The 26,240-nt window shown below is 45.8% G+C and overlaps 1 protein-coding gene across 3 annotated transcripts in view; it reads right to left on the bottom strand.

The window, feature by feature from the left end:
* Positions 1-5,637: 5,637 nt before the first annotated feature.
* Positions 5,638-26,240, bottom strand: part of gli1 (GLI family zinc finger 1) — a 78,745-nt gene continuing 58,142 nt past the window's right edge. For 2 of the 3 annotated variants that reach the window (XM_080782531.1, XM_080782530.1), the window contains 11 exons: positions 24,139-24,371; positions 22,996-23,088; positions 20,631-20,829; positions 17,840-18,038; positions 17,039-17,146; positions 16,630-16,770; positions 15,479-15,628; positions 13,580-13,744; positions 12,483-12,725; positions 11,449-11,794; positions 5,638-10,989 (listed from right to left, as the gene is read on the bottom strand). In XM_080782531.1, coding sequence (XP_080638657.1) covers positions 8,381-10,989; positions 11,449-11,794; positions 12,483-12,725; positions 13,580-13,744; positions 15,479-15,628; positions 16,630-16,770; positions 17,039-17,146; positions 17,840-18,038; positions 20,631-20,829; positions 22,996-23,088; positions 24,139-24,371 — 4,486 coding nt within the window. In that variant the 3' untranslated portion in view covers positions 5,638-8,380. The remainder of the gene's footprint in view (positions 10,990-11,448; positions 11,795-12,482; positions 12,726-13,579; positions 13,745-15,478; positions 15,629-16,629; positions 16,771-17,038; positions 17,147-17,839; positions 18,039-20,630; positions 20,830-22,995; positions 23,089-24,138; positions 24,372-26,240) is intronic. The other variant, XM_080782532.1, reaches the window with a different exon arrangement.

Genomic DNA, 26,240 nt, shown 5'->3' with positions numbered 1-26,240 from the left:
CGCGGATCATTGTACCGGCGCTACAGCTAACATGACATTGGTGTTTGAGGCCGTGCGTGCGGTGCGAGGCGCAGGTATGTTAATGTGTTTTAGGGCCTGTTAGATTGTTGATTGCACATCGCACCTGCGCTCAAGTACCCTGGAGTGGACCCCGTCCTGTGCTCCATTCACCCTGGATGGCTGTAGGAAGTGGTGCATTGACAGTCCTTTGTGCCCCGACCTGCCGATCTGTTTTGCAACTGAAAAAAACATCCGAAATAAAGCAGCGACCCCCACCTTGTGGGCATCTCTGACCCACATCCCCCCCGCCTAGTAGCCCTTCTTCGAGTTGTGCCTAATGCTGCGTATACAGTGTGGGACCACCTTTCACCACGACACAATGTAGCTACTGTAGCGGTAAGAATGGATTCATCTGACACAGTCCAATTAGTTACACCACTAAAAACACTTGTTTCTCCACACTGTTTTGCCCACCACGTCAACACATTTTCATTTTGCAACTTAAAATATGAAATTCAACGATTAAATATATGAAGTGTGATTTTAGACTACATACAATTGATATGCTATGCAGGCCTAATTTCAATTATTAAATTAATTGCAATGTCCCAAAATGATCAGGTTGACTCTTATATAAATATAGAGATAAATTGTTTCAAGTACTTCTCCATCCCCCCCCCTCTCTCTCTCTCTCTCTCTCTCTCTCTCTCTCTCTCTCTCTCTCTCTCTCTCTCTCTCTCTCTCTCTCTCTATACTACCGGTATATATATATACTATATGTTACAGAAATGCCACATTAAACAAAGCTCCTCTGTTCAGCAGCATCATGACTAATGGACTGTTAACAGGTCACAGAGGAGAAAGCATCCCTTAAGGTGGCGAGGAGACAAGGGAAGGGCGCAGGGGCTGTAAAGAAAGAAAGGGACAGAGAGGTCAGAGTCCTTTGTGATGGGATGGATGGATGGATGGAGGAGGAGGGGAGGGGGTCTATAAACCTGGTAGATGGGGGGGAGAGAGAGAGAGAGAATAAGGTGTAAGGGAACTTCAGGGGTTCCTACTCCGTAAAATCCTCAGTGTTCATTTGACTCAGAGAGTATGCAAATAGAACGGGTCCATTTGTTTCCATTATAGTTTGCTCTCTGAGTTAACAAACCTGTAAGGGTTTATTTGGTTCCATTTTTAGTTTAGTCTCTGAGTTACAAACCTGTAAGGGTCCATTTGGTTCCATTACAGTTTAGTCTCTGAGTTACAAATAAGGGTCCATTTGGTTCCATTATAGTTTAGTCTCTGAGTTACAAACCTGTAAGGGTCCATTTGGTTCCATTATAGTTTAGTTTCTGAGTTACAAACCTGTAAGGGTCCATTTGGTTCCATTATAGTTTAGTCTCTGAGTTACAAATAAGGGTCCATTTGGTTCCATTATAGTTTAGTCTCTGAGTTACAAATAAGGGTCCATTTGGTGCCATTATAGTTTAGTCTCAGAGTTAACAAACCTGTAAGGGTCCATTTGGTTCCATTACAGTTTAGTCTCAGAGTTAACAAACCTGTAAGGGTTCATTTGGTTCCAGTTAAATTAACACAGAGGATTATTTTACCGTGTCCGCCTCCATTACATGGTGTCTACATGTTTGTTCCAGTCGTTCTGTTTAAGTGAAACAACATTTCAGACGTTGTTGTTTTTAAACAAAACGTCCGACTTATTTAAATTATTCATCAACTGTGGCGGTGGACAAGTGAAATAGTTTTCCTTCGAATTTCCGTTAAAGTGTATACGGATATAACAAGGAGGGGTGGCTTTGTTTTAATAGCTTAAAGATGCTGCGTGGGTGTGTATTGTGTAGCATCCACGGGTTATGCCAGTCGTTAAAATATGTCATTTTATTGTGACGTTTTTCATCTCCTGAACTGATCTTATAGTACACTGTGCTTCGGGTTTCTTCATTGCCAACTGCCAGCGTGCAATTGAGTGCCACATGTGTAATAAATGTGTAAATCAAACCAAATTATTATGCTAAAGTTGCGCTCAGCCGAATAATGATTCCAAATCTATTGTGGCGACGGAGCCAGTGTCACATAGCTTGACAACTGTGTACATACATGCACATACGGTGTCTCGCACGCACGCACACACAGCCACACACACACACAGCCACACACACACAGCGCCACACACACACACACACACACACACACACACACACACACACACACACACACACGATATGAGGGGGGTGGAGGAAACGCTCCCACTGGGGTTTTGTCCCTGTCTGTGGCCTATGGGTTCAAAGCTGCTGGCATGGGGAGGAGATGTCTTTAACAGCATATTAAGCAGGAGTTAATTATATGCCAACCTAAGCAACAAAGGAGAGGCAAAGGCTCTCCTTTGAATGGCAAGACAAGAAAAGAGAAAACTCATTATGCTGACCACTTTTTTGCATTTGAAAAACCACTGTTCCTATTTTGGTATTTCCATTTGTATCCCCGTGGAGCAGGCAGAGGTTAAGTCATGTCGCAGAAAAAAAGTGTCTGAGCTCACGCAATCTTTGCATCAGCGGTTCTACGCTCACTTATTTCTAATAACGTCAAACGTCGACATGTTTGGAAATAGATTATAACAGTATAGCAAGCCATTGGCTGGTCATTGTCTCCGAGTTCTTGTATAAGATTCACCATCTTTATATTGTGTAAAGCATTCGGCTGTCCCATACTAAAGACATTCTTAGCTGCAGACTAATAGTCATAGGAATTTGACGACTAATGTATTTGTTTATTTATTGGGTTAGCCTTTTCAGGTTGGTGAGGTTGAGAACGGACCATTCTGAAAATGACTTCAGAATGGCTTCTGGCTATTGCCATATAAACTGGAAGAATGAACGACAGTTTACAAGGGATGTGCTCATCATTTTTCTAGAAATATTACATTCAGCATGGAAAAAGACTATATGACTAATCAACTAACAAAGTCTCAACTAAGACCAAACCAATTAATCCATTAGTGGACAGACCTATAAAATATTTTACTGTTGTCTGAAAGATGGAATACTGTCATATATGGCATGCCTTTATGTCTTTTGAACTTTCTCATTGTTATGAAGAAAGAGCTGTAGTCTACACTGCATGCATCATTATGTTTATCCTGGAAATAACAGTCCTATGATCAGTATTTGATTATGTGCTTTCACTACAAGGCCAGGATAAATGTAATGATGTGCCCATTATAAAAGTCTTGTTCTTAATGCACTGTAGGATGTCTTAGTCAGTTGTAGTAAAACTACTGTACAACTGCAAATGGAAGACATGTGATGTTGTATCTCACATTGTTTGTGCTGTACAATATTGGTGAGCATTTAAAACAACAAAGCCTGTAATTGGGTTAGCAAGTAATGTGGGGTAATATTGTTCATGGTCAAATGCAGGTAACTTTTGTAAACTTATTTGGTAATTTAAAAACTAAGACCATTGTTGTCTATATACTTAAAGTGGAATAAATAACCTTGTGGAAAAATAGTTTGGGGAAACCCAACACCTTGAGCATAAACTGTTTATAACCTGCATCACTCATTCCCCTCAACTCAGCAACATGTCACATGCTTTTCTTTTTACTTCTCGTTGGAAAAGGGCATCCTTTGTCAACTTGGCTGTAGTTTCAAATGCGTGAACAGAGCTTTGATCTAGTGTTATAAATATTATGAGTTGGGTCTTTGGCTCCGTTACACAAAATGGGTGACTTAACAAGGGTGGTCACATTAATTGTTGCTTTCACGTATACTTTCCCAGGAATCCATAGTGGGCTGTACTTAATATTTGTGCCCTCCTCCCCCCCAGACGTTTTTGCCCTGCAAACGTGGTTTGAAATCACAAATCTAGATGTGTCAGATGCCAAATCAGTCTCCTCTCTGGGGAACTTCCCCCTGGAGCGAATGAGTCAACTTCAACATGTCTGCCAGGCTATAGTGGCTGTCTGTAGCTCATGTGCCATGCCACAATGCCACAGTGCCAATACAGCCTGAGTCTACTGGGGCCCCCTGAAGCAAGGAGGAGCCAACACTGTAAAAAGTTAAGCTGACTGAAATCTTATATTGAATTAATAAAGTGATATTTTAACCACATTAAGCCTGTCATCCCAATTCAGGCAAATATTCCCAATATCTTTTTCGAAATGATTCAAACTCCTCCAAAAGATGAATTCATGTGCACGATTTTTCAAGATTTTCAATAATTGTTTAGACAAATTTCAAATAGCCAGTAGTTAAGTAATAGGCCTACATCTGCAGTGGTTAACCAATGAGATTTGGTGTCAGGTAGGACTCTGTAATGTAATGTAGTAACGTCCTATAAGTACAATATCTCCCCAGGGCAAGTGGGGATTCCGTTCTTGAACGACCGGTTGATGCTTGGTCTCATGTGGAAAACCCGAGTTCAAATCCAGGGTAGGACTTTAGTGTTATGGATTGCAGCTTAAGGCTAGTTAGTGACCATAAAAATAAGCAAAACCAATAACTGTGGTATTCTGCATAATGGACATTTTTTTAAACCTTAGTGATTGATGGTTGTTGGCTCACACTGCTATAATTGTAAGTTTTTCTGGATTAAAGTATCAATTAAATGGTTAAAATGTAAGTGGTTGTATAAAGTGGACATTCTTGTGAGGATAATAACTCTCATTGTGTCTTTGCGATACATCAACTTTTGCAAGTAATTTTGGAGGCACGGTACAATGTTGACAGTTTGAATCTTTGCATGACAGATTTCTTTGTCTTTCTCCAATCTTCGCTCTCATTGTATTATTTCAAGTAAGGTGTAAATGCAAAAAAAAGACAAAGTTTTTCCTAGTGTTTCTTCTCTTAGTGCACAGAACTCTGGGTTGCCACATCTGCCAGTCCCCAATGCTCAACACTGACCACAGAGGGCCCGTCCAGGCGCTGACCTCACCAACAGTATGGTCGCTCATTTGCTTTTACAGCGACTTACTGCTTGTGGCTCTTAATGGGCCGCCGTGACTGGCCGGGATGAAGAGTAGGATTAATTATAATGCACAAGGAGGCAAGGAGCGCTTTTATAATTAGTCTATAGGAAAAAGGGAAAGGAAAATACAAAGTGAATGAGCTGTTGCGTGTTTAAATAATCCGGTATGGCTAATTAGTTAGGGCTGCCTTCAATAAGTTTGGGGTTAAAGTTTGTTTGGACGGTAATGAGGGAGGTTAGTTACTCTAGTCTGCAGCTGGAACGGCGTGACAGGCTATGTACTGCCTGTAGCTTTTATCAGGCTGTGGTGAATGAACATACTCGTTCTCAGGCTGTGCTGCTCTCTAGTGGGTGGAAGGAGACATTACATATCTGTCAGAGAGCACACCAAATGGTGAGAATAAGCAGGCTCCCTTTGTTCTAAAACAAGAGTCTGCTGAGTCGTGGTCCTGAGAATTGATATATGGACCGTCTCGTCTCTGCTTCCCCAGTCTCCAGATGGAAACCTTTCCGTCTGTGTCTTCCCCTGGAAGTTGTGGCCAGATATGGCTCATTACCAATGCTTGAGCAACACAGAGACTTGTTAGACAGTGAGTGTATAGTAAATGCCACACAAAGCAGCTATACAGTCAGCACAGCAACATAGATGCAAACAAAGGAAATGCACAAATGTTGCATCCATCCCAAGCCGAACAAATTTATTCATAAACGGGTGAAATATAATACATTTGTATAAAAATGTAGAAAATTGTACACAAAATATAATACTTGGCTTTTGTGTGATATAGTAAACACTACTATTATAGCTTTTTTTCTTGCTAAATGTGTGATTCTTTTGCCAGCAAAAAAAGTCTGATTGAAGGATGACAGTTATCAAACAAAACAAAACAAAAAACACAAAAAGAAGGCAACGTCCATCCAAGTTCATCGATATAAAAACATGATTTATACAAAACATCTCATACATTCTAAGGAACAGCACTATCAATTCATGTTCATGTCCTTATTGCTGGTGTTAATGTTGTGTTAACATAGGCCACTTCAGCCTCTCTTTTTTATACTAAAAAAACAGTTTAGTTAAATTGTCTTTGGTAGATTGTACACTTTTTACAAACTCAAGGCAGAAATGTTAATGTTTAGTAATGCTTGGCAATGGTTTGAAGCTATACAGACATCTACAGTATATGCACAGCTGGATAGTTGCAGAAAATAATATAGCCTCAACAAATATGTCCATAATATCATCTCAGGGGATATAGTTGTGCCCAAATGTATGAAAGCCCATTTCTGCAACTGTATACAATGAGAGAGAGAGAGAGAGAGAGAGGGAGAGGGAGAGAGAGAGAGAGAAGCCTTGAATTGTCTTTAAAGTCAGAGTTCTTTCTCCCAGATAGGGGAAAAAACCCTGAGATTTCTTTTTTTTTAATTAAAAAACATTTTGGTGTGGGAAATGGGCTTTCATATGAATGAATGACTATTGAATGACTGTTAAAACAAATACTGCCAGTGCCCTCACATCATGGTCAAAAGTGAGGATCGTAGATTATGAGTCATCTAAATAGAGAGAGACCTTTCCACACAGTGCTGTAGTCAGTGCAATGCCACATAAATCTCTACTGCCCGAGCTATAGTGAACTTCAACATAATGCAGCTCAAAATGTCACATGCTAGTACCTCAGACGGTGTGAATTCGTACAATGCGAGTTTTAATACACTATTTCCAAAAGCCTCCCCCCCTCCCCATTTCATCTGAGTTCAGTTAGGAACGACTGCTCACTCTGGGTTCAAGCAACAGTGCAGTGAGTAAAGTCAAATATTGGATTCGTACAATCGCCACAGCCGTGCTATGAATGTACCTCAGCAGCCCAAAACCAAAGCCACTATTATTATTCCGTTATACTGGTTCAGGTCTTGTTCAAAATAGCCATCGTCCTCAACTCGGCCATGTACACAAGTTGTGAATTAGGTCACGGTGATAAAGTGATAACATCCTTATTAAAACCTTCCTACTTAGTTGTACAACTAACGGTGTTGCGTGCGATAATTCGAATATCTACCAGCTCACAACGCGATGCGACGTTGTGAGCTTGTAGATGTGCTCTTCTCAGCATGTGACCAACGTTGTACGACAGAGTATTTGACAGAGCAAGGCACTTTCTGCGCTTCATAAGACACACAAGAGTTAGACAGCTGCTTTAACAATACTTACAGTAAACATGTGAGGAGTGCAAACTCTATCTGGAAAGGCCACTACACCATAATTAGATCACCAAATGTTCTGTCTGTGTGTGTGTGTGTGTGTGTGTGTGTGTGTGTGTGTGTGTGCGTGTGTGCGCGAGCGTGCGTGTGTGTGTGTGTGTGTGTGTGTGTGTGCGTGCGTGCGTGTGCATGCACAGATGCAAATACTGATATGTCACTAGTATATAATGTGCTGTTCCCTGACAAGAATAATTCCATAGCAATACTTGTGAATATTGACCAGCACACTGATTCATTGTTATTTTTCAGTCACTAGAAAACATGTTTTACTCTTCGCTCAGAAACATTGCCCTTCAGAATTCAAGCAGTCCATTGTGAGACAGCAGAGGAAATCCTCACCGTCCACATTGTCATATACACAGCATATATAAAGGTATTATGAAACGTATTTACATACATGTACCATTCTCTGCTCCACTGTTGCCACAGTCCCATGTGACTGGAATGCCTTGTGTGGAAAGTGTTCAGTATCTAATTCATACCAGGCACACAAGGGTGATTTATACTTGGTTCGTGCGCTGGTGTTGCGCACCAAAAATAGCTGATCTACAAGATCAAAACATGGCGAATTGTAAGCTTGTAAATAAGCTATCTTCGGTGTGGGACACTAGCGTGCAGCCATGCATATCAGGCAATACAGTTCTGTGTCTTACTAGGCACTAGAAAAATACAAAGTACCAAGGCAACGAGGAGACCACACAGTCAGGGGGTTTCACTAGGCACCTTTGGTTTAAGGTTTTGGGCAGGGGTTCATAGAACATTGTGATTCCAGGAGACACTTAGTCTTCATGAGCCAGACTCATGAAAACAAATGATTACTCTTGTCATATAGGGTCCCAGCAACAGTATATAGGCACATGCCCAGTCTGGGTCCCATGGGGTTTAGAGTGGCTTGCCTCTGGGAGTGTGTATAACTATGGACTTTGAGCACTAGCACTGTGCATCCTTTCAATTAGCCCTTATTCAAAAGTGGCTGGTGAGAATAACTATACATGTACCAGGTCACAGGCACACAAAAAAAGAAAAGAAAATACCAGCCCCGGGCTAATGGGATACCAATATATTCTTCTGTGTTCATAGGACACTGATGAAGAACTGGCCAAAGCCTCTGTTTGAACATTAGTCTCTAATAAAAAGCTGCCCACGGAGGCTCGTCCTACGACAGTGTATTAAGGTATTTGTTCTCCCCAGCCAACGAGGTGAGCATGGACGTCATGTCCCCTACGGCCATGTTGGACAGGGAAGAGCCCGGGGCGAGAGTGATAGAGTTCTGCGGGGTGGTGAGGCGTGACGACGCCTGGGACGAGGAGCCCTGGAGGGGATTGTTGGGGATCGGGCTGAAGGAAGTAGAGCCCTCGTCGTCGATGATGGACGCGAAGTCTATGTGAGCGTTGTCCAGGTCCAGGTTCTCCAGGGCGTTGGAGACGGGCCCGGACTCGGGATAGGGAGCCAGGGAGGCCGACTTGCTGTTGACCGCCGGGTCGTGGGCGGTGCTCATGTTGTGCTGCTGGCTCAGACACGGCCCGCCCTGGGAGTCCATGAGCTTGTTCATGTCCATGTGGATCTGGCCCGAGTAGTACATGTTGTTGTTGTTGTTGGAGGGGGAGAACATGTCGCTGTGCGGGTGCTGCTGCACCGGGGGGAGTCGCACCACTCGCCTGGGGCTGGTGGCGGAGTGGACGGGGCTGAGCTGAGGCGGGCTGCCGAGGTAGCCCGTCGGCACCGACGGTTGTGAAAGGCTGTTCTGGCGGCTGAGAGGTTTGCGGCCCTGAGGCGGCCTGGGGGCCACCATGTCCTGGCCATAGCAGGAGCCCATCATCTGCTGGTCTTTAGGTGGCACGGAGCCTCGGCCGTGGGCCTGGGCCTGGCTCATCACAATGTTCTGGTTGGGGTAGGGGGAGTAGGTCTGGCTGACGTAGAGGTTTTGGTTCTGATGCTGCATCAGCGGAGTCTGGCCGCCGCTCATCACGTCACAGCTGTCGGAGAGCGGCGGAGCTTTGACTCCGCCCTGCTGCTGCTGCTCCTCCCACATGAGCGCCTGCTGGGACTGCACGTAGTTCCTCACCATCATCTCCTTCACCTGCATCATGGGGGTCTGGGACCTCTGGCCGGGGTCGGGCAGCGCGGAGCCGGCGCAGCCCAAGCTCAGGGCCCCGCCCCCGCCGCCCCCGGGGAAGCTCTGTCCCTGGGCCTCCATCTGACCGTGGTATTCACAGCTCGGGTTGTTGTTGGTGCTTCTCATCATGACCGGGCCCGTCTGCTGAGCGTAGATCTGACTCACCTGAGGGAGCGGCCGCTGCTGTTGCAGCGGATGCTGAAGCTGCTTGGGATTCTGGCACGCGTCCCCACTTCCCATTCCGGGGTGGAACTGCTGCTCGGGTTTGATGGTGAGTTTGTGGGTTCCATCCGGGTTGCTGTAGACCAGGCCCGGCGGATTGAAGTGGGCCTGCGATTGTTGGGGCTGCATGTTGGGGTCCGCGTACTGCATTCCTCCTCCCTGGTTCTGGAGACCGTGGCTGGAGGTTTGTTGGACCTGGGCGTGGGTCTCGCCCCAAGGACCCGTCCCGGCGACGGCCTCGCCGCCCTGGCCCAGACTGGGGTAGTTGGGGCCGGAGGGGCTGAGTTGACAGGTGCTCATGCTGTATTCGGCCTGTTGGAGGAGAGCATTAGAAATGCCCTCTGATTGAAGAGGTCCGGCCTGACCGATCGGCCCTCCTCCGCCCCCTCTGGAGCTCATGTCCCCGCGCTGGTTCTGGTAATGCCGCTGCTGCATGAAGGCCTGGTCGGGGCAGGCCAGCGCGTCGTGACTCGGAGACAGCTGGTTGGACGGAGGACCCACGCGTCCTCCTCCCAGAAGGTGCTGCTGCTGGTATCCCATGAAGCCTCTGTCTCCTCCGGGCGCCATCATCATGGAATGTTCCCTGGCCTCCGCCGAGCCGTGGTGCGCCTCCACCGCCATGGCCTCCATCATGACGTTCTCCGTGATGCTGGGAGGCCGAGGGGAGTATATGTGCCGGGCGATGTTGACGTCGGAGCCGCAGTGCTGCAGCGCGTTCCTTCGGCCCATCATCGCCATGTTGCTGAGGCTGCTGAAGCGCTGGACCTTGGGGAGCGCCTGGGGGTCTCCGGTGGAGCGGACCGGGTCGCTGGCGCGCCGCGCGATGTTCCCCGGAGCCTGGTGAGGGTATATCACGCCGGTGCCGTACTCCGTGTTGGCACTGTGCCGGCGGGGTCCGCCCTGTTGGAGGAAGGGAGGCAGAGGCTGTCCTTGATACTCGCTGAGGAACCCCCCTCTCCTGGCCGGGGTGCCCGGCTGCTCCATGTTGGGTAAGGGCGTCGGCGGCGGGCCGCCGGTGGCCGCAGCGTATTTGGCCTTGAGGCTGTATTGCTGGGCAGGGGTCAGACTGGGCAGCCCCGGCAGACCGCCACCTCCTCCTCCATGGCAGGGAGCTCCTCTGCGGTTGGTCTCGGGGGAGAGGGGGTCTCCCCCTGCCCCCTGGTCTGGGCCGAGGAGGTGACCTACTCCTCCTCCTCCCATCTGCGAGACCTCGCTGGAGCGACGGCTGGACAGGTACGGAGACGCCATGGACGACCGGCGGCTCACCGTGTAGGCGGAGCTTAGGCTGCTGGTGCCGCTTCCTCTCCTGTCATTGGTGGTGCAGGCCAAAGAGCCGGCGCCCGCTAGCTCGTGATTGGACAGCTCCATGACGCGCCTGTTAGACAGGAGTGGAGAAGGTGCACACATCCCCAGCATCTCCCCTGAACCTGGAATGACAGGATGGGATAAGGATCAGGGAAGAAGTGGCCTCCATTGATGCTTTATTGTCATTTATTAATGTTAAGCCTGAATTGTACGGATGGAGATCTGGCATGTCTACATGAGATCATGATTGAATTCACGTTCATGTACAGAATAAATGTGCATTGTCCCATCTAAATAAACAATTAAAGTAAAGTAAAAAATTATAGTTAGTTGTAGAAGTTGATAAACTGCTACAGTACAGCATTTTCTGTTGTATAGATAGAGGAAAAGGACCTTTTAACATGAACAGATAAATGACAAAAGGCGATGCCTACATATGTGAACCATTGCAATTAAAATATGAATAAATCCTATATAATCCGTTGTAAGACAAATAGTAGCTAGATTTATGACAATTTTCACCTATAACGACATGCCTAAAATAGGACGCCATGTTGAAATGGTAATGTGTAAAATCTTACCAGGCAGTGCTGGTAGCTTGTTAGTGGCACAGCGACTTGGCGGGTTGGGCCTACGGATTTGCTTCAACTTGTCAATCTTCAGGTTCTCCAGCCTCTTCAGAGCCTGGGCGGACATGGCCACACCTCCTGCTTCCCCTCCCCCTCCCCCTCCTCCCCCTCCCCCTCCTCCACCTCCCCCACCTCCTCCCCCTCCTCCCCCTCCTCCATCCTCCAGCGCTGTGAGGTCCTCCAGGCTGCCCGCAGCGTTTAGGTTCATCTCCACGCCGCTGTCGTTGTTGTTGGCGCTCCCCAGTGGAGAGCGCTCGCTACTGCAGGAGGACTGACCCCCAGGGCTTGGCTGAGATTTCTGAGAAGAGGGATGAAAAGTGAGTGATTGAGTGATTGAGTGACTGAATGAGAGAGACATGCTGAATCCAGACACTTGCACCACTTTTTTTTTTAAATGACTTTCTTTGTCAAATAATGTATAATTTGGTGATTTCTTTGAAAATGTCTTCTTCGCCCCAATGACTCAGTATTAGCCCATGACTAAATGATGATTTATGTTGCAGTATTTGCCATATAACCAAACAATGCATTCCTGAGGAGGCCCAATAGAGGAGTGGTTAGGGTGCATACGGTACCAGATGCTCTCTAATGCCTGAAACCGAGTCGCCGGTTCAATTCCTGGCAGGTCGGACCATTTGCTGCATGTCACTCCCCTACTATCTCTCTTTCCTGTCTATCTCAACTATATATATATATATATATATATATATATATAAAAAAAAGCCTGACCCCCCCAATAAAATAAAATAAATAAAATAAAAACAATTCGTAAATCATCAGGCTTACTATCCATTTGTCAGAATTTTATTGGGAGGATGGCCCCTGGAGACGCAGCATCTCGTTTTAGAGGGGGTCCTATAAATGTACTATTTATTGCCTGTTAACTGTAAGTAATATAGACCTGATGGGTTGGCTAATTTATAATGAGTTGTTTTTGTTCAGTTGAAATGACATCATCGCATCGTATAAATGAAGCGTTCACTCACCAGCGCTGTCTCAGGAGCCAGCAGCTTGCAGTCCTCCCTGCGACTCTCCTCTTTCTCCAGTAGCAGTTCAGAGCTCTGGCCACCAGGGGTCATAGCTGAGCCCAGTGGTCGGGGACCCGTGTCCCCGCGGTGCTTTTTGGTGATGTGGGCTTCGGGGCCGTGGACCGTCTTCACGTGCTTCCGCAACGAACTGGGGTCCGTGTAGCGCTTAGTGCAGCCGGGGATCTTACACACGTAGGGTTTCTGTGGGGGAAAGGCCAGGAGTCAGTCAGTCATGTATACATACAATACATGCACTAAAATATTACTGTAGTCAGTAAAAGTCAATTCTGTAATGAGCTAATGGTATTTTCCTCTGAAATCAAGGTAAATGGCACTTTCACATTGCATAAAGACCAGACCCAGCTCAACTTGACTCAACTTTACTCGACTCTCTACTTGTTTGTTTTTTCTACTGCAGATTAGACCCCTGGTAGCTGATCACCACATATGAGCTGCTGGTAAATAATTCTAAAGTTAAAAAGAATGCTGCCTGGAATCAATCTCTATTTCACCTGTACAGCTCAACAAATATGGTTGCTGATAACTTTTTAGGTCGAGTAATTTTGTATAGAGTAATACAAAACAGTGTAGTGTAAAGTTGATTCTCCCTGACCAATCTGTAGTCTGTATAGTGTTAAATTACATGTCACCCTTTGGTATCAACTCAGATCGAGGGACATACCAAAAATGACCAGGTATCAGGTATGAGTGGAGTGAGTGGAGTTGAGTAGCTTTGAGCCGGTTCTATGCAATGGAAAAGCGCTATTTTAGATTTGCTGGAGTGTGGAGCCAGGCAATAGCAAAAAAACAACAAAGAGAGTGCCCTTTTCTTTTCTTCTTTTTTTAAAAGAAAGTGTGTAGTCTATTTTTATTGTGCAGCCTTTTTTATTAGTTTTCCAGACGAGAAGAGAGACAGGAAACAGACGAGAGAGAGAGAGAAGTGTCACAACATATAACCTTAACCAGGAACACCAGCAAATGCACACATTCCTAGACAGGATAACAACTCACAACTGTTTATATTTTTTGAATTTGCGACAGTGTGCACACAGTACCTCGTTGGAGTGAGTGCGGTTTTGATGTTTGGCGCGGTCTGAAGCGTTGGAGAAGGCCTTGTTGCAGCCCTCGTGTTCACACACGTACGGCTTCTCTCCCGTGTGGGAGCGCAGATGGGTCTTCAGGTTCTCCAGGCGAGAGTAGGCCTTGTTACAGCCTTCAAACTAGAGAACGCAACACAAATCACATACTGGTCTTAAAACAATGGCCCCAAATTCTAATGTACTAGTACTACTAGGTGCGTATATACATGTTATGACAGCAACTCAAACGTAAAACACATTCATCGCTTAAACAATGGAAACGTTTGACTTGACCCCTCCATGAGAAAACGTTACAACTTCAGTGTTGTTATATTTCTTTCTTTATTTTCATTTCGTTTTTCTTGAGGTTAGGATTTGTTCACGTTGCAGAAACCCGAGACCGCCAACATTATTTTAGACACATTCTTGCTAGTTTCATACTAAAACTGAAACAGATGCTTTATTGCATCCTGAACAACATGGCAAAGACGCACTTTAGCGTGGTGAAATAAATGACCTTCAGTACGAAGGACAGAGGCCTATAGGTCACCTCCACTGGCACACTGTAGTAGCTAGTGAATGCATCGGTCCATCTTCTTTTACTCGCAACCACACACCGTTTAATGTCAAAAGCAAACCACCCGCATCTATTTTCACAACCTGACCTGAAACGACCCAATCCAGCACAGTACTTTCAAGTGAGAGAGAGATCGAGTGCAAATGGAACGAGGGAGGTACTGTATCACACACGGACACACACACACACACGCACCACACACACACACACACACACACACACACACACACACACACACACACACACACACACACACACACACACACACACACAAGTTCACAACCTCACACATTATCTTGTTACTTTGTTAAAGTACCTCTGTCAATCCATTTGCGCTCGTTCTTTCTCTCTCTCTCTCTCTCACTCTGTTTACTCTGAACTCAATAATCTGACCTGCAGAGCTGACAGTATGGTCGCTTGATGCACAGGATCATCCCGTCCATTTTGACAACATGATGACGAGGTCATCAACCTCCTCTCATACCAACTGGGTGTCCAACTATAGTCGTTTAGGCCCTTTATCCCCCAATCGTTGAACTCGCCACTCTTTCATTTAGCTCTCTTGTTTGGGTTGTCTTCTTCAACTAAAAGTATTATTGTTTTATAGCCTCATTATGAAACATTTGACCTGACCCAGCTTCAACCTGGGTTGTCTCGTTACCCACGGGCCCCACGGGTAAAGAGACGACCATATCGTTTGAATTAAAACATGAAACACAGTAATCTAAAAAGTACACAAAATCTATAATTAATTAATTAAAACAAAACAAAAGAACTGCGGGCGCGGGGTGGGAGTAATTCTACCAGGAGTGGGACGTGATGGAATCTTTTCTTTTGGGGGGTCCCACTCCCCCCCAAATCCACTCCATGTCAGTCTCTACTGCAGTGCATACCACCAGCGAGCGTACTCTTGAGCCACTTATGCCATCCAGGCTACTGTCATTTTTTCAAGGCACCAAGTTAATATCAAGTAGGTCAACCTTAAATGGTCTCCTAGTGTTTGACATATAGCCGTCAAAGTAACACTGGCCTCCCTTTGAATTTGCCCCGCGGAGGACAAAGCTGCTCACGGCAGGAGCTCTCGTCTTGACTGATGAATAATTCAATTCAGATGTCACTCCGTGACGTGTTATGGAGACAAGAGAATGATGAATGTGACAGTGGGCGTAATGGCTGTCACGCTCATTGGTGATTTACTCCTTTTATGAGTAAACAAGCAGATGAAAAGCACAGAGCGTCACATCGGAGGCCGACGGCGGGACATGCACAGACCAGAGAACTGAATGACGTCCACTCACAGTGCACTTGTGTGGTTTCTCTCCTGTGTGCCGGCGCATATGAACCACCAACATATACTGGGCTTTGAACGGCCTCTGCTCGCGAGAGCACTCCGTCCAGTGGCAAACAAACTCCTTCTTCTCCCCGTGGATGTGCTCGTTGTTGATGTGCTGTGGGACAGAAAGGCAGACAGGGAGATGTAGTAATTCATTCATTCATTCATCAGCAACATCCTTGAGATGAGGTACACACTGTAAAGCCCATGATTTATACTTTATACTTTAAGACTATGGTCTTACCGTGGCATTCTACATTTGGCATAAACTAGCTAGTGTATCACCTTACTTGTATTTACTTGTATTACTCTCTCTTAAAGTGCGTTCAAAGTTCAAACCTGAAGATATATCTTTATTTTACAGTTGCTTCAATCGCTTCGCTTTGGTGCATGTTAGCGTTGTGTAAAAAAAAGGGGAAAAAAGTCCCTTCGCTCGCATCGTGTGCCGAATGACTGTAGACACAGCATTTTTTTTGGGGAGTGTAACTAAATGGACCCGCTCGTTCACCCAAGACAGCTCAGTTCAATTTATTTAACATAATTCCTGCTACTACAGTATATGAGCAGCAAAAGTAGTTCCTATGTCTTTGCAAAGGGTTTGAATATTGTTTTTTCCCCCCCTGCTGAGTCCCGGCGGTCAGTCCAGTTGGAACTAGCTCTGGTCCATATAGCATTAAGGACTTCTCCTAAGTCCTTAACGCTATGGACCAGAGCTACGCTGGAACTGGATTCATAAAACCAAACATTTCCGTTTTCCCGGGGGTTCTGGACAACACCAACGCTGATTGGCTGTCAGGACGCGATGCGTGGAGTCACGAATGTCGCTTCAGTTGGATTTGTCCAGCCCGGGGTGAAAATACCACCAGGCGGTCATTCGCTTCGTTTGTGTCGCCCCGTTTGCGCCCCCGCCTGTTCGCGGCAACTTCTCGTCTTCGCATAGACTTTGGATGTAGCCGCGCCGCTCTAACTATCCAAGTCTGAACGCAGTCTTTACTCCTTTGACGGACAGACTGACCAACCGACTGACCAACCTACAGTATCTACCATCGATCCATCATTTCTTCATCACTATTAGTTTCTTCATTTCGATCGTTTTGTCTTTCTTTTTTTCCTTACATGCACCAGCTGGTCTTGTGTGTCAAACTCCTTGCTGCAGCTCTCCCAGTGGCAGTTGGTTTCGTAGACCAGCTCCGGCTCGGGCTTCCCGTCGTCCTTGTCCAGGTCATCTCTGCCGTCCAGAAGGCCCAGGAGGGGGTCCTGCTCGTGGACAGACAGAATTACAGTTAGCAAAGCATGTTTGAAAATGTATCATAAAATTAAATATGATAATACCTGTACAGTCATCTAAATCTAGGGTCATTTACTATTATTTACTATTCATCACATCTAGATTTTGGATCATTGAAAATGAAGTACTAGATTCTAAAGCTTTAAACTGGTCCAAACACCCTGGTGGTGTTATGATAATTGTTACATACGTACTGTGTGTATGATGGCTGACGACGTGGTGGGTGTTTTACCGTACCTGTGTTCCGGTGGAGGAGGGACTGGCCACGTCTCCCTCAGATCTCTCCTCCAGACTCTTCACCGTGATGTGTTCCATCACACTGCCCAGACCCGGCTCCGTCTTCATCTGTACACAGCAATGAGCACCACAGAGCACACACACACGTCAATAAACTTACACGCAACTGTACACACACACACACACACACACACACACACACACACACAAACATACACACACTGCTATTCTCAAAATATTTTTATACATTTGAAAACTGGAAATTCTCCATAATTAGTACTTTTACTTTTGGTACTTTAAGTACATTTTGATGCCAATACTTTTGTACTTTCCAACATTCCGGCTATTTGAACTGTAAGTTTGCACTGCTCATCCTGCTTGGTTGCTGCTGCACACACACACACACACACACACACACACACACACACACACACACACACACACACACTGATTTGGCTATGCTGCTGACTGTCTGCTTGAACCTTTGCTGCTCACCCTCCTCCACCCCAGCTACCACCTGTCGTTTTGGATCTGCTGTTTAGGTACGGCCCCTATGGCTGGGACTGATGCGCTTGATCAGAGTACCTAAAAAGCAGATCCAATTCATCGCCAAAACCATAATAAATATATTGCTCATTTTATATTCGATAAATATACATTTCATCCATTAATTTGTTGTCCTGACTGAACACGGTGCATTTTGAATTCCGGACTTTCACTTGCTCTAAACAGAGTATTTCTATATTGCAGCAGCGTTGATACTCTTACGTTACGTAAAACATGCTTAGTACTTTTCCCCACCACTGGTCTTACGTGTCCGTGTTTGGGCGTGTGCGCGTGGAGCCGCGGGTTGTGGGGCGGGAGGCGCGGGGCGTGGCACGGTCCGGAGGGGTGTCCTCCCATGGGCGCTCCTATTCCACCTCCCCCATGCCCTCCTCCATACATGGACGCCCCAGGTCTGGACTGGTAGTTCATGGAGCTGGAGTAGCCCAACGACGGGCTGTGTGACATAACAAAGAGCAACGGGACGTAAGAATTTAGCCTAAATGACTGTCGCGGTACGCTCCTCTGCCCTTGGACTTTGTCTGTGTTTTGGGACTTATTACTTGTATTTGTGTGCCGTACCTTATTTTGTAATAGTGTTCTGTGATTTCCTGTCTGCCTTGTTTTCTGTCACCTGCCTTGTCTCACCTCCCTGTATTAGTGTAACCCTAGCCACCTGTGTTCTGTTGTCTGTTAGCCTATCCCAGTGTTGATTGTGTGTTTCAGTTCACCTGTGTGTAGTTAGTCTTGTCTATATATATATGCCCCAGTGTTTTCAGTTCCTTGTCTGTTCGTTGTCGCATATGATGTGGTCAGTACCTTGTGTGTATTCTTTGTCCTAGTAAGTCGTAGTTATTTCCAAGTTTATTGCTCCTTGTGATTTCTTTGAGGTTAAATCCTCTTGAACATTCACTTCTCTGCCTGGCCTGGTCGTTCTGCATTTGAGTCCTATACCTCCGTGTACACACCGTGACAAAGACGAGTGTGTTCATATAGTGCTGAATGGTAAATGATGCATTTATATAGAGCTTTTATCCAAAAGCGCTTTACATAGATTGTGCATTACATTCACCCATTCATTCACACAAACATCACGAAGGTGGAGGAAAACATGCAAGGCACCAACCTGCACATCAGGAGCAATTAGGAGTTTATAGTCTTGCTCAAGGACACTTCAACACTAACTACGTTTAAAGGCATAGTTAATGTGAAAATGTTCTATCAATTACCCAGCCCATGCATGAAGCCTCAAATTCACAGAGATTTATTTTTGTTTTTGTCTCAAATGAGACTGTTTAAAGTATCCTACCGGATACACTGCTGCTACTACTACTGGTACTGGTACACTGATATACCAGTCTCCTTCACGTCACCTCAACATTACTTGAAAGATTGGGGAAAAAAAGTGTACATAAAGTGTTCAAATTCGTTTTTTATGTGGCCACACCCACCAGTTCATTAAGTATACCTGGTTTTCACCTTAGCACAGCCTTGCCCACAGCTGTTGTTGTATGATAATGGGGGAGGGGTTAGGGTTATGATGACACAAAAGTGGTGTGATTTCCATTGGGCCTTTTGACTCAAAGGCCCAAATGGAAAGGCTTTCAGGGAGAAACCAAAAATACACAGGGAAGACATATTTGAATTAGAGTTCTCATTTTCTGCCCGAACCCGACCCGGCCCGGCCCGGCCCGACATTTTAGGGCCGGGCCGGGCCCAAAAAATATGCTAATTAGCCGGGCCGGGCCGGGCCTCGGGCTCTGTGATTTTCCGTGATTTTCTTTTTTCTTTTTTCAAAAATGTTATTATAATAAAAATAGCAATTCTGTTATTTGTGTAATGTGTAGGCTATATAGCCTACAAGTATGTATTTATTATGAAGAGGGCTGCGCTATGGCGATTCACTTGTGACAGGAGGAAGACGGAGGAGTGGAGGTGGGGGGCTTGGAATGGATTACTGACTGCGCACTGTGCGCAGGCAGAGAGAAGTGAACGGTGGGGTGGTTGTTTAATGTTTATACCGCTGGCTGGCCTCTGGTTTGCGGCGCACCAAATGAGCTTCAGTTCATAATGCTAAATGTTTTATAAATCAATCGGATTATCACACGATAGACTGCAACATAACAAAAACAGTTGCACTGAGCCATCTCGTTAAACCCAGCTGGCTGCGATGAATAACCTAATCATTAGGCCTAATCAACGTCATATAGTCACCAACGATCCATATTCTGTGTATGATCTGACCACGCAATGTTACAGTCCACTGCAGGCTACAGGCTAATGGCTATTTGATTTACAAAATGATTAGTATTATAACCGCCGTCCCTCAGTGCGGCAGCGGCGCTCCTCGTTATATGTGCCCGATTTAAAATAACAGATCTCTAAGCTGTCGAGACACGCCATGAGCGGGTGCATGGATGGTTTGTAAACTTTGTAGGCTATGTTTGTTCTTTTGGACACCGAACGGGGACGATACTTGGGGTCTTGGACATAGCTTCACTTCAGAGGAAACGGGGAGCTACAGTAGCCTACTCACCACCACTGGAAATGGAATCCATTAGAATGATATGGAAATGGTACATAAATGAGCTACATAAATCCTTTATTTCGGCGATAAGTCCATTGAACTCCGTTCTCACTCTCACACAGACACACACTGAAAGAAAAAAAAGAACGCCACTTTATTGCATGGCCAGCGCAGCAGCTGCAGCATGCGCCGTCAGTGGTTCACTGACGGCGCATGCTGCTGCGCTGGCCATGCAATAAAAGTGGCGTTCTTTTTTTTCTTTGTCGGGCTTTATAGGGCTTCGGGCCTAACATTATGGTATTTTTTAGGGCCGGGCCGGGCTTCGGGCTGACCCAGTTAGGGCCGGGCCGTGCCGGGCTTCAAATTTCGGGCCCGATGAGAACTCTAATTTGAATATCATAACCACACCTGGGGGTCTATTAAGAGTCATGTTAACTCACATCCAAACAAACAAAATGTACAAAAACCACGGCACACCACGTCTTTAAACACATGATTTGAGCGAGGAGATCATTATCTGACCTCATGCCGCCCACAGAGAGATGTCCGTAGGAGCTGGCTCCGTTGGGGTTGCAGCGGGAGTTGACGAAAGCCACCAGGGAATTGGGCGAGGTCCGGATGACCGTCTGGAGGTCCACGCTGGCGTCCGAGAGAGGAGAGATGGACAGAGCTCTCTTTTTGCTCAGCTTCAGCATGGAGCGAGGCGTGGAGAACCTGGAGCCTGAGGGGAACGGAGAGGACCCATGGTGAGTACAGATTACAGAAAGACTCAAACTAACAAGACTCCTTACACCCAAATACACCAAAGTGGTTTTAACCAACCACCATTGTCAGGCTTTGAACTCCAGTGGTCTCATTTGTGGGGCTAAAAAAGTGAAAGAAGGAGAAATTCGTAGCAGAATTGGCAGGTGGTAATATTGTACGATTACTGCAGGAGGCACTGCTATGTAGATGAACGGCCATGACTGGACTCAGTAGGGTCCACCCTGAAATCTGCCTATTAGACTGTCCTTCTACCCTAATTGAAAAGGGGGGACCTCTTTTATCTGTTCGCCTTCTTCTACCAAACCACTCTTTGTGCACAACTTTGTGCGCAACACCTACTGCCCTGCTTGCTGTGATGTCAAATGCGTCACCACTAGAGGCCCCTCCTCCCCTGGTAATGTGTCAGATCTTTGTGTGCAAGTGGACATGTTGGCCTAGGTATGGCACTAGAGGAAAGGCCATGCTATCAGCTAGGTTAGGTGGCTCCCTCTGTGGAGCATGACATATATTATGCGGCAAATGACTAAATTGGTCAGTTGTTTTCAAGATATCTTGTTAGGGAGTCAAATGTTGGACCGAGCAACCTTAGAGCCCCGCCACTAGAGGAGCCCAAGCAACGTCCTGATAAGAACTCTCACATCATTTTCACTGAACGTTTGCCCCAGAATAGGGACGGTGTTGGAGCCAAATGAACCTTTTTGTTTATTTTGTTTTGTTCTATTTAATGTAAATAAATGGTGTGGCCTTGTTAATAATAATGATGATGTCATGTCAATCCGTCGGTGGGTGGTTGCTATGGTTACCATTATACCAGTCAGTGGGTGATTGTGCCCAGGCAGGGGCAGTCCGTCAGGGGGCAGCTGGGGGTACGGCCGTTCCCCGGCCCAGGACTCCAGGAGCCCGGCCTTCTAGCTTTCAGATGATCACGATCACACAGTCACAGACCTTTTCTTGGTCACACTTTGCAAGCCCTGCCTCTTGGCAGGCAGCGAGCCCATTTGAAGCATTATCTCAGGGTGCTACAAATGTCTAGTTACAGTCTATGTCTATCTAAGTAGACATAAATCTGGTGTTGACTAATCGGTACATGTGGCTCTTATTTTGAAGAGGAAGAGGACGTTTCGGTTGTAGCCAAGCTGCCATGACAAGTTGTTATGCCAGCAAGCGCTGTAGTCTAACCAAGAAGCAAACAAGAACCCATGTGGATTAAACACAAGCTTTTAGCCAAAGATATTTATCCAGATATTTACCATATGAAAACCACACATCTGTGACTTAAACAATGTACACACTACACACTACATTAAACATCACATGGAACCTCCGTGGCATTAGTATTTTAGCCGTGACGTGAGCGCCCCCTCCAGAGATACTTCCGGGTCCTACTTTTGTGTCGCTTTTGTGTTCCCATACAGCTATACTGTGACGCTCTATAAATCTGAGACGAAAACAACCACGAAAGTCAAATTTTACCGCTTTCCTCGCAACAACAAAGCTGCTGCTCTCCCAAATCTGTCTGTGACAGGCCGTCTGCCCCACACGGAATACTATCGCCATTTTATTTCATTGTGTCAACTAAATCCTCATATTGCAAACTAGATTCAACATACTCAAGCCTGCACACATTCTAAATATGCCCCCGAAATATTGTCCTGAGCAACAGTACTGTTACTGTCACTGCCTACAAGAAAGTGATGTTATTAAATTGAAGTTCACTTAGTCTGCTTATATCATGCCCTTAAATAGTACTTGCACTTGGAACTGTTTGGCCGCCGTGCCAATTCTTATAAACATTTGAGTTCATTTTAGTTAGTTGAAGTGGGTCCGCCGTGCACTGTGGTGTTGAACACTTACCTCTGAAATGGTTATACGTTTGTGTGAGATAAAACGGCATTTTAAAGCGATGTAACAGCAAGCTTTGATGGGTTATTGTATTGCACCATAATGCATCTTGCCGTACAGTGTGTGTGTCTGTGTGTGTGCGTGCGTGTGTGCGCGCGCTCTACGTTAAACTCACTTTGCCACTCTATTTGCCCCTTACTTTATACATGTACCCTCTATAGGTCAAACCTGAGCCTGAAATTAAATATCACAAAAAGTATTCATGGGAGGATTTCCTTACCGTCCACGGAGCCTAAGTGATCAGACTGGCCCTGGGAGAAGCTGTGATGGCCAGACATCATACTGTTCTGATTACAGTACGGGGACCCACCGCCTGTTAAACACACACACACACACACACACACACACACACACACACACACACACACACACACACACACACACACACACACACACACACACACACACACACACACACACACACACACACACACACAGATGAGAATGGAAGCTAGCACTGATGTGTTGTGTTGTGAGCTTCTAGACCTGCTATTGTCGCCTCAGAATAGGGACGCTAGGGTTCATAACATACGGTTAGAGAGACGCAATATGGGTCACTGTAACATGTTTATAACGTGGATACATGTGTCTGGCCTCTCGTCTTGTGATTCATTTGGACTGACACGAAGAAAGCTTTCTTTTGTATTTAGTGTAATTGATTAAATCTTCTCATATAAGTGAGCTTGTGTACACGGGTCATGATGGGATGAGTTAATTAAATCATGTCCTTTAGGACCTTGTAAGTCACTTAATGTGGTGAAAATGATCTTCCTGATGTTTCAAAGAACACTCGATGGACGCCCTCTCTACTCCTTAGAGAGCTTCTGATCGTGTATCATGTATCCCTGAAGCCTATTACGACACAGCCGTACAGTAACAGCACAATACAGCTCGTGCCTGCAGAGACGATGCTCCTGGAGTGAGACGGATCACTTGAACACTCTTCTCAAGACATCGTGCCGGGTCAAATCTGATTCCACTGTATGACTCACACTGGCACAGTAAAAATAGACACGTGGCTCCGTTAAACGACAAGGTGTGTCACAATGAGACCGCTTTGTCTCATTGGGAATCTTGGGTCTGAACAAAGCTTATCACACGCATTAGTCATTTTTTATTAGAAGCCGCCTATAGCCTCGGAAAACCGCAGGCGTTTTGTTTTCGAAGAAGAAAACAAAAAAAACCTGGGCGAGCGAAGCAGGAAAAGAGGCATAGGAGTGGGAGTGAACCTGGTATTTAGTCTAAACCAATAACAAGGCAGAGGGGGGGGTCGCTCCAAATGTGGTGACGTCAGTGTTCAGGCTAGATAGAAGCAGCCTAGCCCTGAGTTTAGCTTTGAGTTATTTTGTTTTATTTTGCTTACCTCGGTGGCCCATCATGCTGAGCGGCGGCGGGGCCTGCGGGGGGCCCATGTACTGGTCCAGGCATGGGCCCCCGGGGCCCCCCAGGCCCTGAGCCGGCCCGCCCCTCTGGCTCATGCTGCTGGGGGCCATGATGGGGTTGTACATGGCCCGGCAGTCCTGTGGAGGGCCGCTGTGGAGAGAGCCGCGCAGCGACGACACATCGCCGTAGGGAGAGCGACCCGACGGGGCTAGGCTGGAAACATCACAGTGGGTTACAACGTTGACCAGTCAATTCTGACCTGAGATCAGATTCTTAAAGTGTCTTCTACATCCTGACAGTTTTCTGAAAGAGCTATGTTTCTATGTCAGTCGCTCTTCGATTTTTTTATTTATTAACAGACCTACAAGCTCGTAGCGCGCCACTCGGTGGCGCGCTATGAGCTTGTAGATCTGATATTTTTCAATAGCTAAAGCATAACATAATGCACAACACCAAAAGTGGTTCCCGCACCCAAAATGGGTTAAGTACACTTCTCAGGGTGTTTTACTGTACTTTACTGGAGTGTTTCCATTTGTCAGTACCTTTACTTCTACTACTCCACTACATCTCAGAGGCAAATAACCTGAATATAAGACGATTGTTGTATTTCCAATGGAAATATCCTAACAAACGCGGTCGTATTATATCCAGGGACTAGAAGACTAGTTCAATGTTCTATTTCACACAAATGAGTCTTGAAAAATGGGGGTCCTCTTATATTCGGCACAATACGGTATTATGCTTTCATGCCAGTATGCCACTATTTAATAGTCACTTTGTACATTTTTATTATTATTACAATAAGCATACATTCAAAGCCACTGACCTCGGACAAATCCAGAATCTCCAAGAAAGGGGTTATTGTATGTGGGCTCAGTGATCATTTTATGATTTTCTGTACCCGCAAAATACAGAAACTAAAATTTGACTGTCACAAAACAGTCATAACTAGGGACCTCAAAACCTACTCTAGTGAGGCCTTTAACCTAGAACTGGAGAGACTGGATTGGTCCGATGTGCTCAGGAGCTCACTAGTCGAAGAAGCATGGCTTGGCTTTAAAACCAAATTTACAACAGTACTAAACAACATGGCTCCTCTGAGAACCATCAGGGTCAAAACCCGCTCGGAGCCATGGATGAATTCGGACATACTGACTGCAATGAAAGCCAGAGACAACAAATGCTCTGAACTTCTTAAATGCAAGTCCAAGCTAGCTAAGCGCTTCGACAGTGATCTCCAAACCAAACTGTGCATCCTTAAAACCCAATGTAACAAGCTAAGAAACGGTGTAATTGCCATGACCAAATCAGCCAAAAGTAACTTTATCAATGATAAAGCCGAGGAAATCAAAAACAATCCTCGGGAGCTCTGGAAGCTACTAAACAACCAACTAGGCTGTGGTCAGAAACTTAAAACCAGGTTTACTAACATAAACATCAAATCAAATAACACCCTCATCACTGACAAGGTTGATGTAGCCAATCACTTGAACATCTTCTTTACAAACATTGCAACAATGCTGGTTAACAAACTGCCCTCCCACTCTGGGCGTTTTGGTGTAGAGCACATCAAAGGCTTCTACAAAAACCTAGGTGTTTGTAAAGATGATTTTAAAATGACAATGGTAACAACTGAGGAGGTACTTAAGAAACTGAGTGCCCTCCAACCCCACAAGGCCACTGGCCATGACAATATTCCCTCCAAATTTCTCAGAGACTCAGCCATTTCCATAGCTCCAGTCATCACCCACATAGTTAACCTCTCCATCAAACAAGGACAGGTCCCCAGAGATTTTAAACTGGCCAAAGTAACCCCCCTGTACAAAAAAGGGAGCAAATTAGAACCCGGCAACTACCGCCCTATTTCTATTCTAAGCTCCATCTCGAAAGTGATGGAAAAAATAGTCTATGAACAGGTTGAAAAGTATCTTGCCACTAATAAATTGTTGTACGAGTTCCAATCTGGTTTCAGAACATCCCACTCCACTGACACATGCCTTCTCTATTTGAGCGACCACATCAAACACGAGGTGGATGCTGGAAAATACTGCGGCATGGTCATGCTGGACCTCCAAAAGGCTT

The sequence above is a fragment of the Protomyctophum bolini genome, assembly GCF_963924005.1.
Source record: "Protomyctophum bolini genome assembly, chromosome: 2".
Lineage (NCBI taxonomy): Eukaryota > Metazoa > Chordata > Actinopteri > Myctophiformes > Myctophidae > Protomyctophum > Protomyctophum bolini.
Note: the sequence above shows the minus strand (reverse complement) of the source record. Positions and strands in the feature narration are given on the sequence as shown.